Here is a 15872-nt window from a genome sequence, read left to right as displayed (position 1 = left end):
TGAATGACAGTGAATTTATTCCTGGCATGGGTATACAAGCACTAACAGCTGGGACATTCTGTACACATGTGGATTGCCTGTTATTTGCATGTGATATTTTAGTAAGGCATAATAAATACAACAATTAATTTCTAGTCTTAGACATCTGATGCCCTTCATTAAGATACACCTGTTCATTGACAGATAAATCCTCTTTGATCATGTCCAAAGTCATCAAATTAGGGCTGTAATGATACACTGTCTAGATACAATATATATCTTAATGGTAAGGATGCAATGATCCATAAACACTCTGCACTTGTCCTGTTACCATGGTGCAGTATACCATCACCATCACCATCTAAAATCAGTGGAGGCCCAACCAAAACATGCTTTGTACATTTGAATTAATTAAAGTGGCTTGAGAACACTTGGACATACTGTATGTGTATATATGGTATACCGTTTCCAAAAGACATACATAAGAGTGCCAAGAGGGAGATTTGAACTTGTTTCTGACTTCCTTGCCAAGGTGATCTGGAAACACTGAATTCCTGCCAGCTTCCAACACTATTCTGGATTCAAGACCTGAGCCCGGCCTGTTTCAAGACATTCCACAGTGACACTATTCTGGACATTCTGCACTAATAATTTCTAGGGTCTGTTACTTATTGCACCTGGCACTTATTTGACCCATTGTCATGCCTTTTTGATTGTATCCTAAAACTGTATTTAAAACTAATTTATTGATTATTCATTGATCTTATGTGGTCATTTACTGACCTCACAATTTAATTCTGTACGAACCTATTCCTGGATTACACCTTTGCATTTCAATTTGGGAATCACCTCATAACAGTATATAAATGTATTGTATTGTATTGTGTTGTTGTGTTGTACATGTATTGTATTGATACATGACCTCATGATACTTGTATAATGGTAAACTAAAACAGCAGTATATCATTACAGCCCTAATTAAAATTGTGAATATATCATGACCTAAATACGTTGACACTTTATAAATTTACATTTTTTGTCAAAATAATAATCATGTTTCATTACGTAAATCATGTTTTCTAGTTTACATGTTTTGAGAAATAAAATTATCTACATTAAATTCTATTCACAGCAATGACATATAAGTTAACATAATCTTAGAAGATTATTCCATATTGCTAAGGCCCCTACAAGTCCCTAGCCTGAGCACAATCATGGGTAACAACACGTGTACAAGGTGTGTTCAGCTGTCCAGTAATGTCTGCACTCGGCTAATGCTCTTCGTGAGGAACTCTGGTCCGCCTATCGTCTCTTTTATCACATCTGCAATCGTCTCTTTTCTGAAAGTAATAGCAGTGGTGGTGGAGGACAGTTTTGTTTGTATTTTGTTTGTTGTTTAACGCCACACTCAGCAATATTCCAGCTATATGATGACGGTCTGTAAATAATTGAGTCTGGACCAGAAAATCTAGTGATTGATGTCATGAGCATCGATCCATGCAATTGGGATCGATGACATGCATCAACAAAGACAGCGAGCCTGACCACCCGATCCCGTTAGTTGCCTCTTACGACAAGCATAGTCGCCTTTAACAACAAGCACAGGTTGCTGAAGGCCGTTTCTAACCCGGATCTTCACGGGGCGGTTTAGGAACCAAGCCATGCATTATTTCAAACAGAACTCTGTACAACTACACAGTCTTTCTTCATACCAAACCTGATGATAAATATTTGAGATGGAGGAGAAGTGCTGAATATAACTATAGAATTGGTCCTTTGCTTATGTCCTAACCTACAGGTGTTTGTTCAAGTTAACTGTGGTTTGTGGTCAGCTTCTGTGACTGATTGTGTGTCATACTTTCAGTCATTGTCTGCCTTTCAGTCGCAGTGGAAATCATTCACTCACTTCACTTTCTAAATTCTAACTCTTGAACCACCAAACAGTTAAAGTGAAACTTGATTGAAGTTAGTAAGCTAGTATGAACCAACAGCAAAGTCAAGACTGGTCCCTGTCAGCAATCCAATAACAACATCCGCAGATTTCTTAACTCACGTTATCGTTCCTATGACAACATCCACAGAACAGTCCACTGGTTTACAGGAGGAGGTGCTAGGCTCCAACAGGAAGGTGATCACCACCTTCCGTACCCGCCGTGTGTTCAGGAACGAGACACTCACACTGGAAGGAGAAGGATGCCATCTCAGCCAGCATCATACAGGAACAAGCACAATGTCAAACATTTCCTCCATTAACCTACCGGTAACAAAATCACAGAAGCATTCTGTGCCAAATACATTTCTTTCAACAAGATACAACTTTGTGCGTGTTTCCTCATTAAATTTAGTCTTATCATATGGCAGCGTTGGTAATTAAGCATGCAAATCCATAACCCTACTGTAATGTAAAAAATACAGTCTCATTATGACATTTCGTCCGACCAATCAGAACATCACTTACCAGATCAAGAAAGGGACAGTAGGAATGTGTTTTCCAAATATGCAACCTCGAAAAGGTTAACACAGGGTATGCTGAACGATGACCGATTCCGATCATCAAAATCATTGTCTATCGCTCGTTTCAATGGGATAAACATTTGAAACGGGAGACTTCCCAAAGCACGTGGGAAATACTGTCATACAATCTCGGCCATCTATTAGACATATCCCGAAGGTTCTTTTGTTCCACTTTCAAATTTTGAATCAAACACTGTCAAAATATTTTTTAAAGTGAGTCTGGAATGGAAGTCACCCGTTTGAAACTAGTGCAGTAAGCTAGAGAAAGAAGTTTTTGGATTGGCTAATGTCAACTGATTTTTTGTCAATTCACTCGTCGGTCAAAGTTCTCGAAAGGTTTGTTCTGACTTGACTTGTAACGGAATGTCCTCATATCTTTGTTTAGCAGGTGGTGAGAACTTTGATCTGATTCTAATATAGATTGGGTTGGAATACTACCAGTATCAGCAGAATCTTTACCAAAAGGAAATTTGACAAGACTAGGGCTTGTATTTGGGCCTTAAGTATCAAGACTGTAGAAGTATTTTGACATTCTTTTCTATGTCGCATAGCCTAGTTTGTATATGTAGAAGTAAGATTGTAACTCCAGCATCTACACAACAAAGTACGACCACAGACACAGGATCATCATCTATTACATACCAGTAATCATTAATGGCCACTTTGTGCCTGAGGTCAGCATCACTGATCTGGGTTGCGAGATTTCGAGCCCCTGCTGTCAACCTAGAGATCTCATTCAGCATCTGTAGGTGGAAACATTGCAGCACAAGGTTATTGAAATAGCATATGCAAATAATAACTGAATTTTCTGCAGTTCGTTGTCGGAGTGGACCACATGGCCAACTTGCCCTACCTGTGGTAGCTTATCCCTGCTGGAGTAGCTGTCCCTCAGTCTTGCACAGTCCACACCGTCCACAATCAGACGACCGGCTAGGTGCGACCACGGTGAAGAGGAATCTAGTGACAATTATGGAGTAGGAATGTCATCGTATATCGCAATATCGATGTATCAATACATTTTCAATGTTCTTACTGTATCAATACAAATTTATGAATATCAAAACTATATTATTAATTCAATGCCACAACCACTGTTACATTTGTTAAGATAACCATGGTTAAATAATACAACGCAAAAATTCATACCTAAACATTTGACTGATCAGCCTAGTTCATAGTTAGCATTCAGTTGCTTAATTGAAGGTCTAGATAGGAATATTTGTATCTATACACATACAGAATAACTAATTTTGTTATTAATTGATATATCGATATATTATGATACTTTTGAGTCATGATATCAATGCTAAACTTTCAAATCAATGACACCCCTGGTGTAGAGCAAAATATATCAACAACCTTTCCTGATGAATAACGATATTGATAAAACAATCTGTTATTTTGAATACTTCAGTAGCTACAGCCAAGTGTCTGATGAGTAGCGGTACCTGCTAGATGCGTTGTGAGGACCACAGAGTCTACTGTCTTGTGTTGCACCACGTCGTACGTGACAGACATCTCCACTCCGCCGTACAGGAACAGGAATACATCTCGGGCAGGACTCCGCTCCTTTACCCTCCACTCCAGCACCCTGCAACATGGGAGGAACACCAGGTGTTGGGAGACATGATAACATAAAATGTTGTACCACTGTAGCTCACCTGGATATGTAGACAATAAAGTTAGCCACTTAACAAAAGTTGCTGTCAGCATTGATATTCAATCATTTTCATTGTAAATACTGTAGTAAAGCTAACACTTAAATCCATGATTTGAACAAAACGTGATATCATCATAAAAGTTAAAACATAGAGGCCAGTTCAAGTTTGGCTCTCTCATTGCGAGAAGAGTAACTGGGCCAAATATGCATTGGGAGAATTTAAGAGCATGGTCACCAAAAATCTATGAAAAATGGAACACATATATTGAGCCCCACTACCAAGCATGCTAACTACACATGTACCAAATATCATTACATTTTGTACAAAAATGGCAGAGAAAGGTCCATAAAGAGGTTTTTCAATATCATTATAAGGCTGCCTAGGTGGCCATAATGAAAATCGGATTCTAACATCACTGGTGGAGACAAGCAATGGTGGGTCCAGTGGTTTCTGAGAAGAAGACTACAACAGACAATACACGATAGACAAACATGCTACTACATAAGCTCACTTGACTTTCAGTCAGGTGAGCTAAAAGTATGAACAGGGCATTTGTTTTACGGTTCAACCTAAGATACAACCATGACACTGACTGACCTGTGGAGTGCCCCAAGCCTGTGCTGTAGCCTGTCCAACTCGTCCACTCCATCAGCGGCGGCAGTGTGTGTGCCCTCCAGCATCTGTAGCTCCTGTCTCTGGCCTTCCGCCTCCAGGTCCGACTGCCTCTGTCTCAACTCACTGTGCTGCCTGGAGATACAATACATACACAGCACTGGCTTACACACCCTGACTGCAGAGACAGACACAGTCATTGTGCTAAGATCATAAATCACATACTTTACCATAAAGATCCCATTGTGGATAACACACCAGGACCATTTTGAAATTTGTTTGTTTTTTGTTCATGTGCGACACTCAGCAATATTCCAGCTATATGACGTCGGTCTGTAAATAATCGAGTCTGGACCAGACTATCCAGTGATTGACATCATGAGCATCGATCCACGCAACTGGCATATAATGATATGTGAGTCTAACCACTCGATCCGTTAGTTGCTCCTTAAGACAAGCATGGGCTGCTGAAGACCTATTCTAAATCAGATCTTCACGGGTAACCATTGTGAAGCCTCCTGTTTCATCAGACTAGCCTATTCTTGTCAGGTCATTTGTCTGCTGCTCAAGTTCTCAATTTGACAACTGATATTAAATGACATCATGTAGGCAGACCAATAAACCACTTATATAGTGACATGCGTGCATCTCTGAAACCACTCTGGCTACAAAGTTAACTTTGCATTGATGATCCAAGTATGTGGTGTCTATAGAATTCAGATCCTATTTTAAAAATGGCAGCCTTATTGTAAATATTATTTTCGTCCATGGAGACATGTATGCATGTTTTGTGTTATTCCATGTACATGCATATTGCTGGCATGTGGTACAGAATGTTCTGTGCTTTCAACTTTTATATTTATCGTTACCCCAATCTCATTAAAATCAGACCTTAGTTCTCACTACTGCTAAACAAAGAATTGAAGACATCCCATTAGGGGTAACATCAGAACGACCAATCAGAGCGTCGCTTACCAGATCATGAAAGTGACAGTCGGAATGTGATTTCTAATCATACCACCTCGAAAACTTTAACACGGGGTATTGTGAACGATAGTTACGGGTTAAACGACAAAATCCATACAATCTAGACCATCTATTAGCCATTCCAGAATGTTCTTTTGTTTAGGTTTCAAATATGTAATCGAGAATTTGTCAAAACATGTTTTGAAGCGAAGTCGCCGATTTGAAATTAGTGAAGTAAAGCACGAGAAAGCTGCCTTCTGATTGGTCATTCCATTGGTCAGTCAGAGTTCGCGCAAGGTCGGTCTGACCTGACCCGTAATGGGATGTCCTCAGGTCTTTGTTTAGTGTTAGGGAGAACTAAGATCTGATTTTAATGAGATTGATCATTACCCTGAATAGTGAACCATTATAATTAAATGTTCCAAATACACCACAAAATGGCAGTTGAGCTACAGAGCTTTTAACATTCATAAACCTTCTAAAACAAAGATCTTGTAAAAAAATAAACCTCTTCATACTAGATTTACATAACATGGACTATTCAGGTTTCACTGCATGTCAACTAGATTTTGTGAAAATTAGGAACAAATCACATCAGTGCCAATAAAAAATTACTCGGGCTTGTCCGGGATTCGAACCCGGGACCTCTCGCACCCAAAGCGAGAATCATACCCCTAGACCAACAAGCCAAGCTGTGGGAGAGATCTGAAGTGTTTTACTTACACATATCTAAGATCAGTACGTTGGTTTGTTTTCCATATTTATCCTTAAAAAATGGATTATTCTGGTACATGTATACCGATTTGGATTTGGCACAATTTCAACATTTAATTTTATTACAGTTGCTATTTTATAATAGGCAACAGCATGATATGGTTCTCCTTCATGTCAGTTTTCTCATTGAGATAGCATAAGCCAACAAGCACCTGTCAGGGGACTCGTATATCAATGGGCTATTTATAGACACAGTCAAGCCCAAAACATTCCTCTGTTTCCAGCTTGAAAGCTAGGCTACTTAACATCACGTTTAAGCCCTGCTATGTGGGGCTATGTGGGGCTATAGTGTACTGATCTATATTTTACTGCTGGTAAAGAATAGCAGCCTTGTGATGCAGGGCAAACAAATTATTTTCCTGTTTCTATTGATGTCTCCCTAAGTTTTGCAAAGTCACAGCAACAAAAATCTGATGCAAGAACACTCAGTATAAACCTCTACAAGTAATAAGGTTTTGTGTTAATATAAATTGAAAACCTTGTTGTGCAAAATAAAACAAGTTACTGTCTAGAACATGTAAAATCAACCTTCAATTTAATGTCATGATTCTGATGTTTACATTGAAAATGTTTTCCTAGATGATCGACATCAAACAAACAATCTCATTGTCCTCAAAATAATATCCTCTGTTCATAATCAAATGGCTCCATGAACCATCTCACAAATAAACTTCTTTATGTGTCTTATGTCACAGTGAGTTGTTTCTTACACTACACTGAATAATACTTCAGGTACATCCCAGCATCTCAGCTTCATGGAAGAGGCAAACTTTGTGATGCAGCTCCTCGACATTTACTACTTTGCTGACATCCATGGCATAGGGAAGGGTAACCAAAAATCATAATGAGGACAAATATCGGATTCAAACCCAAATTCTGTGGATTCTGGCATATCCAAGGGACCACCTTTTCTCACAACCCAGGCAAGTTACTTTTTGCACTACTTCAGGTTCTTTGTATGCCAACCATGTTTGTTTGAGTTTTTTTAGTTTGGTCAGCAGAAATACAATTTTATTATTTTTTTTATTTTATTGTTTTTAGAAAGACGCACCTGTTACATAAATGGGCTTATGCCCAGGGTAGCAGAAAGCCCATGACATAAAGCACAACTTATCAGTACATCTTACTTTGTTGTTTTTTTTACAGAAAATAACATACTTCTCACTCACACATTCACTCTTGTTTATATATCATATTGCAGTTTAGGAAAGTACATGGTCTCAAACATTAAAATCTTAAGTACAAAACTAAAATTAAATTGAAAGCTGCTCCTCATTTTCGAAAAGTTGATGATACAGCATCCAAGCACCATAGAATTTCTGTTGATTACCTGTCTTGAAAGCAATATCTTTTTCAATGTTGTATCGTGAAAAAGCTTCCTTTTTATAAACATGAAAATAAGGTTTTGTATATTGGAATTTGCATCTATAAATATAGTATTTTGCAATTAGTAAAAGTAAATCAAACACTTTATCTGTTTTTATGTTCTCTTTAACTCCAAAAAGTATCAATTCTGCACAAAATGTCATATTATAAACATGAAAGCACTGGTCGATCCACAATGACATTTCATCCCAAAATTGTTTTATTACATCACATTCCCAAAACAAGTGAGTAATTGTTTCCTTTTCATTGTGACAGAAGAAGCACAAATCATTCTGAGCATAATTGAGTAAATACAGAGAAGTATTAGTGGTGAGAATTCTGTTTGGGATTAATTTGGGAGACGCCCTTCTCAAACCAGCATTTCAAGAAAAATGATTTCCTATTAATTTTAATATTAGGGTTATAAAAAACTGGTTCAGTTAAAAAACTACTGAAAGATTCTGGCTTGATTTTCTTATCAAGCACTATAAATGACTGAAAACAACTTTTCCAAAACTCATTACTTATCAAAGATAATTTTCTTTAAAAAAACGTCACACCAAACTCACCAAGTTTACACAAATAAGGATATGTAGATTTAAATAGGTGCTTCCATTTTTGATCACCTGAGGACACAAGTCTCCTTATCCATGTGGCCTTAAGAGATGTTACATTTGAAAAGATATTCACCATACCTAAGCCCGCTTGCTTAACAGGTTGACAAACTTTAATCCTCTTTACTTTGTCTCGTTTATCACTCCAAAGAAATTTAAAAAGCATAGCATTTAAAGTAACAAGAAAATCATTTGGGGGAGAAATACAAATTAAAATAGCTATTAGAAAAGCACCCATAAGGAAAATAATGACACCAAACTGTTTCATAGCAAAAAGACGTATCAAGAAACTTGCAGTATACAATGAGTGGTATAAAAATCAAGCTCTGTGCTACCTTACTATGAACTTGTTTTTCTGAATTTGTGTTGTGTTGTGTTGTGTTGTGTGTTGTGTGTTGTGTTGTGTTGTGTTGTGTTGTGTTGTGTTGTGTTGTGTTGTGTTGTGTGTGGTGTGTGGTGTGGTGTGGTGCGGTGCGGTGCGTGGTGTGGTGTGGTGTGGTGTGGTGTGGTGTGGTGTCAGCTAAGTATGAAAGTTAGTTTCAATATAATATGGCTCGGATATTGAAAATTGAATTTGAGCCTCAGATTCAGGTGATGTCAGTGGTGAGTACAAACATGTCAAGTTTCAGCTTCATTGGTCCAGTCATTTTTATGAGAAGATCTTTACAGACGACACATAACTCTGGACAAGCAGGCCATGACACAGCTCTCTTGACTTTCATTAACCAAAGAGCTAAAACAAATCAGGCCTCAACTTCTTAAGTCGGTTCTAAGCAGAACTAGATTTTTTTCTATAACAAGTCTGACATTCAGACAGTTTGGCTTATGGAGGATTACAGGTCACCTGGTTGACCAGCATATCCTGACATTCAGGAAGTAGTGTGATTGTGGCAACTAGAAGACCTTTTCATGTTTCATACATAACATACAGTTTCTGTTGAATTACGTTTCATGCACAATACGAATCAAACATCAATCAATCAAAGTCATAAGATCTTTGTAGGTTGCATTAACTGTTAACCAATGACCATTTATCAATCAAGCAAACAATACGTTCTTCTTTCACCTGGAGACATGTGAGATGTAAGTTATATAACAGTGATTCCATGCACAAGGGTGAGTTACAGTCAGCCACCAGTCTGCTTGTCACCAGACAAGTAAAACACTGGAAGCTGTTTCCATGGCTACATAAATCATTCGTACTGAGCTTTACACAAAAAAATGGTGCAAAATAGCAATATGGTTGCCATGGAAACAAAATATCATCGAATGGAGAAATGAGATAATCATGCCAAAGTTTCAGTTATATTTTTTATTTGGTCTCACAAATGGGAATTAAATAAAATTCAGACATTTCTGAGGCAAGGAGAAAGAAATATAAACATAATTCTGATCCCCCCAAAATGACAAAGAGCACACGCACAATCACACACAACCGCACACACACACACAAAAATGACTTGACACTCAGACACAGTATGCTGACTCCGAGCTGAACAGTTCTTGTTTTAGCCCCTAATGCCAGGCACCAGACAGGGTAACAACAAGTACATTCTTTTAACATTTTATGTATGACGTTTCCGTGGATTGAACCCTGATCTTCCGCTCTCCGGGCATACGCTCTACCACAAGACCACGGAGGCGGTCTAAATCCTATTGAACAAAACACCATAGAAAGTCTTTACCTTAATGCTAGCGCCTTCTCCTCTTCACTCTTCCTCAACTCTGAAAATAGTAAATATATTTATATCACTGTCCTACAGCCATGATGGCAACTAATAACACTGGAAACTGAAACAAGTGAGTATGGTTTTACGCCGCCTTTAGCAATATTCCAGCAATATCATGGCAGGGGACACCAGAAATGGGCTTCACACATTGTACCCATGTCGGGATTCGAACAGGGGATGAGCGAACGCATTAACCACCAGGCTACCTGACCGCCCCTACTGAAACAAGATCTATGTGGGGCTGGTGGATCAGTGAATTACGTTTCCTTCTTCGCTCTCACAGAAGCATATACAAAGATATCGGCATGATGAGATTCATAAACATCTTCAGAAACCTCAGAAATATCGATATTTTTCGTTTTAAAATGCTAGGAATACTCTTTAGATTTTTGCAGACTGTAAACCAAAGGCTTACATGAAAATGTACCAAAGGTTTACACTAATCCAGGAAACAGTGTGTCAAACATGAATGATAGGCACTACAATGAGTTGTATGAGCTATGTGCAAATGCATGTAGGCTTCCACGTCCATTCCAGCCCAAACATGCATCGAATCAGATTTATGTCTCATGATGTATGAGGTAAAAGAGTACTGTTTATTACCCACGTGGTGAATATACAAGTGGTAAGATACTAAATCCGTACATCACACGTGTTGTACAAGGTTGACCTCGTTTTGTTTCGTTTGATTGGATAACCGGTACCCTTATCACACCTGAATTACTTTTTGCATTCATAAAAACATTACGAGACGTCATTAACTTTTACAACTACAAGGCAGAACTAAAGGAATCTCATGAATGCAAACCAAACAAGACAGTCACACTCATCAACTTCACTTTGCATTCTATATTCGTTATGCATACAGCTAATACAGACGTTATATACACGAGCTACATGTATATCCATTGCAATGTACGACTCCTGATAGATCGAGGGTCTCTATGAGCGTGACACACCCGACCACTTTCGCAACTTTCAATTTGATTTAACATAAAAGGTTAAGCATGGTGAAATGATGTCAGTTTAAACTATCTGGACAGATATGTAGACTTACGTTGGATGCTCCGGTTGTGCCATCAGTGTCCCCTTCGAAGCGTATTTTGTGACACTGCTTCCAAAGATGTTTGTTTATGAATAAACATACACGACTGCACGACCAGATCATTCCAAGTGAACCTATACAAATCATTCGAAAACTCTGTGGAAGTGTGCCTGTCGTCTGTTTTTGTGGCCCAAAGCACCCCAAATGTGAAAAATAACATTCCCTATTTATCTCTTGCGTAGATCATGGTTGTCTTTTTTTATTCCTTGCACTTCATTCAAAGCTGTCACTAACATGCGAGCATATGAGTTTGTTGATTTCTATGTCTTCAGTATAGTCTTACAGTTAACATAAACGTCTTTGGCAAGCACTCTGATTTCCTTCTTCCAAAATGGTACGGACAGGATATAAATTCAGCTGACAGATCAGGGAAACCGAACAATTTTGATTGCACAGCCATTTAAAGAAACTCATGAACTTTCTATGGTATCTGACCTCACTCTTGCTCAGTGAGATACCATAGAAAGTCCACTTGTTTCTTAAAATGGTATCTAACGAGAATGGGTATAGAATTCTCTCTGTATGTCACCTTGAGTCTGGATGAGCAGGTGCTCCTTGAGGCGGGCCACTTCCTCAGCCTCCGTCTCTGTCACAGCAGGCTCCTCACCCAGGTCTTCCAGCTGACTGTCAATGTCAGCCAGCACTGGAACATGCAATGTGAAACATGCCACGTGTATCCCGCAATGTGAAACATGCCATGTGAATCTCACAATGTGAAACATACCACATGAATCCCCCAATGTGAATGTGAAAGATATCACATGAATACTGCAATGTGAAACACACCATGTCAATCCTGCAATGTGAAACATACCACATGAATACCGCAATGTGAAACATACCACATAAATGCTTCAATGTGAAACGTACCACGTGAATCCCACAATGCGAAACATACCACATGAATGCTTCAATGTGAAACATACCACGTGAATCCCACAATGTGAAACATACCATGTGAATCCCACAATATGGAACACATCATAAGAACATGTACTGTGAAACATGCCATGTGAATCCCTCAACGTGAAAAATACCATGTGAAACCCATAAAATGTGAAACATGTGATATGAGGCAAACAACCTGAAGCCTACAATGTGAAATACATGAGACACATAACATAATTTCAAAAGACTGTAATGTAACATAATGTAATATTTAAGGAGTACCTATGATATAACACCAATCTCAGAAGTAAAAAGATGGAAACATTCACATTCAACCATGTATATACAGGCAACTCACAAAAACAATGACATTTATCATCACTGTGTCCTGCTTTGTACCCATTAATATCCAAAATGGCAAACCAATCACATCATAAAATCAATCAGGGATCAGGGAGGAAAGTTAACTCAAAACACTAACAAGGCTTGTCAGAATTGTTTTCTGCAAGACCTGCAAAATATTACTTGTACTTATAAAATAAGAAGACTTGCAAATTTCAATCTTTAATTTATGACAAATACATTCAAATATTAAGACTCAGTCTGAACATATACATCAAGTGTTTTAAAAATATTTAACATTGTTCATTACAAGAAAGACCCGGAAGATTGTGCTAAATGTCTAGCGCAGAGATTTGACAGTGGGAATCAAGAGGGCAACATGTAATTTATAGCATGTGTGAAAACATTTACAGGCAAAATGGGCCAGTAGAATCATAATTTTATTAGCCCAAGGTAATTTCTACAAGCCTTGGGCATATGGGCCAGCATTTAAATTCCCTCCCTGGTGAGACTGTTCAGCTAGATGTTGATGTGACACAACCAGTAGTATGTACTCACAGTTGTCTATAGATGCTAGGTCGGAGATGACTCTTTCTGCCTGCGTCACCACCTCATTCACCCCAATACAAAGTCTCTCCTTCTCGTCCTGCAATAACACACAGCAATCTACACACAAAGAACATACATTTTTAGTTAAAGATGTGAGATCCACTGCAGGGTCATCAGAATTCCCTGCATGTGTCTTGTGGTGAGGTGAGGTTAGTTGGGGTTTAATTCAAGAATATTGCTCTAATATAGCGACGTGCATGCATAGCGACGTGTGGGTGTTGGGGGGGACTGCTTTTAATAGTCCAGACCAGGGGTCCGGAAAATTTAAAATCCCAATCGGACATTTGCATTTAGGCCACGCCTCCTGCAAATAGCGTATTTTAGTACGACTTTTTACACACACATTACAAGTTGTTACGTATTCATAATATGATGAATTATGAATTGTTTCAATTTAAATTGTTTAATTCACCGGACAATTAATAACAAATAATATCATTTTAGATATATATGGAAAACATACGTTTGTTTCTGTTATAATAACGACTATTATCCTATATTTGGTTATCACGTGACCTCACGGGAAAAGGGTTTTTTTAAACTAAAGATTATTTAAAAACAAGACAGATAATATAATCATAAATACTAAAATATCGTTGATAGCAATAGTTATTTGAATACTTTTTTCATCTGTTCTTAATTACTGACCATAAAAAAATTTGATATCGATCGTCACAGAAAGCAAAATGGCGGTCAATCAAGATTCAATATACGACCAGCTACTGAAAACAATAAAATCTGCAAATCCTCATTGTATGTCAACCAAGTGAAAGTCGTTAGCCACGACTTACAAAATGATCATTCAGACTTTGAGGGTTTGGCAGATCCGCTCGACTGATTTGCATCAGTCGACTGGCTGTCGTCACGCTTTCGCTTCTTGTCTGAGGTTACGTATCGTAGCATTGTGAGGATAATGAGGTACATCGATGATACAAGGTATTTATGTACAGTTGTTAACACATTTTACTCAAATTAACAAGATGTTCTCAGTAATTAATCCTCGATTAATCAGTGTCAACTCAGTTTATTGCCTATTACAGTGATTGACCGATTGGACTATCATGTAGGTACAATGTATTTACAGCAATCAAAACAAACAAAGCTTGTCAGTGTAGATAATCTTCATTGTGTTACAACTGCAGACAGAAACTGCTCAGTCCTAACTGTTGATCACGTCCGGTCAAACTTTAAGAATGTCCGGACAATACTTTTTAAAATGTCCGGACAGAAAAATTTAAATGTCCGGTAAGCAATATTTTAAACCGGACATTTGAGATTCCCAATCGGACAAATCCGGCGCATATGACGGTTTCCGGACCCCTGGTCCAGACTAATGCCAATTTATAGTGCTAGTGCACTGAGATACCATGCCGCTGTTTAACATAAATACCCCACTCAGACACAGTATCTTGATTCCGAGCCAACCAGTCTTTGTTTTATCTCCTTAATGCCGAGCACCAGGCAGGGTAACAACCAGTACCTTCTTCTAAAGTCTTTTGGTATGGTGCAGTGGGGGATCGACCACACGACCTTCTGCCCTCCAGGCGGATGCTCTAACACGACACCACAGAGGCGGTCATATATGTATTGAGAGTCATTAGCAGAGGCTAGAGAATAATGCCTGAGTTTCAGTCTACAAGATATATTTAACAAAGCGTAACATCATAAACAACCTCTGTTGAATTAAGCCAGTTATTATGTATACATAACGCCCTCCTCAAGGGTAACATGGATATATCACATGCAGAGGTGGGGGCTAACCAATTTATACCCCAACCGCGATGTGCCTTATACAAGGATGCAAAACCATGAACCGAGGCTTGCTCCCCTCTCATAGGAATCGAATTACCTGACCTCAGCACATTGCACGCATGGGGTCACTAAGATAGATTAACAACCTGCCGAAACAATGGGCATAACACACACTAGTGGTATGAGAGAGAATAGCAACACCCCTACCTTGTGCAGGCACTGTTTAGATACAGCAACACCCCTACCATGAGGTTTTGCAGACACTGCTTAGATATAGCAACACCCCTACATTGAGGTTGTGCAGACACTGCTTAGATATAGTAACTCCCTTCCTTGAGGTTGGGCAGACACTGTTTAGAGATAGCAACACCCCTAGCTTGAGGTCATGCAGACACTGGTTAGAAATGGCAACATCCCTACCTTGAGGTTGTGCAGACACTGTTTAGAAATGGCAACACCCCTACCTTGAGGTTGTGCAGACACTGTTTAGATATAGTAACTCCCTACCTTGAGATCGTGCAGACACTGTTTAGAAATGGCAACACCCCTACCTTGAGGTCGTCCAGACACTGTTTAGAAATGGCAACACCCCTACCTTGGGTGACACTGTTTAGATATAGTAAATCCCTACCTTGAGGTTAGGCAGACACTGTTTAGAGATAGCAACACCCCTACCTTGAGGTTGTGCAGACACTGTTCAGAGATGCATACACCCCTAGCTTGAGGTCATGCAGACACTGTTTAGAAATGGCAACACCCCTACCTTGAGGTTGTGCAGACACTGTTTAGATATAGTAAATCCCTACCTTGAGGTTGTGCAGACACTGTTTAGATATAGTAACTCCCTACCTTGAGGTTGTGCAAACACTGTTTAGAAATGGCAACGCCCCTACCTTGAGGTTGTGCAGACGCTGTTTAGATATAGTAACTCCCTACCTTGAGGTTGTGCAAACACTGTTTA

The 15872-nt window shown here is 38.9% G+C and overlaps 1 protein-coding gene and 1 non-coding gene across 3 annotated transcripts in view; both read right to left on the bottom strand.

Annotated features, from left to right (window-relative positions):
* The window catches only part of LOC124118645, a 35917-nt gene continuing 20045 nt past the window's right edge, over positions 1–15872 (bottom strand). For both annotated transcript variants that reach the window (XM_048402924.1, XM_046480850.2), the window contains exons 19-27: positions 13109–13196; positions 11850–11963; positions 10171–10210; positions 4752–4901; positions 3942–4084; positions 3347–3450; positions 3136–3236; positions 2033–2158; positions 1–1319 (exon numbers count right to left, since the gene is read on the bottom strand). In XM_048402924.1, the coding sequence (XP_048258881.1) occupies positions 1223–1319; positions 2033–2158; positions 3136–3236; positions 3347–3450; positions 3942–4084; positions 4752–4901; positions 10171–10210; positions 11850–11963; positions 13109–13196 (963 nt within the window). In that variant the 3' untranslated portion in view covers positions 1–1222. The remainder of the gene's footprint in view (positions 1320–2032; positions 2159–3135; positions 3237–3346; positions 3451–3941; positions 4085–4751; positions 4902–10170; positions 10211–11849; positions 11964–13108; positions 13197–15872) is intronic.
* Positions 6350–6421, bottom strand: Trnap-ugg. Its single transcript has one exon. It is a non-coding gene; the product is annotated as a tRNA-Pro (tRNA).

Source organism: Haliotis rufescens, unplaced genomic scaffold (genome assembly GCF_023055435.1).
Source record: "Haliotis rufescens isolate VD_foot unplaced genomic scaffold, xgHalRufe1.0.p SCAF_3, whole genome shotgun sequence".
NCBI lineage: Eukaryota > Metazoa > Mollusca > Gastropoda > Lepetellida > Haliotidae > Haliotis > Haliotis rufescens.
This window is presented reverse-complemented; position numbering and strand designations above follow the sequence as displayed.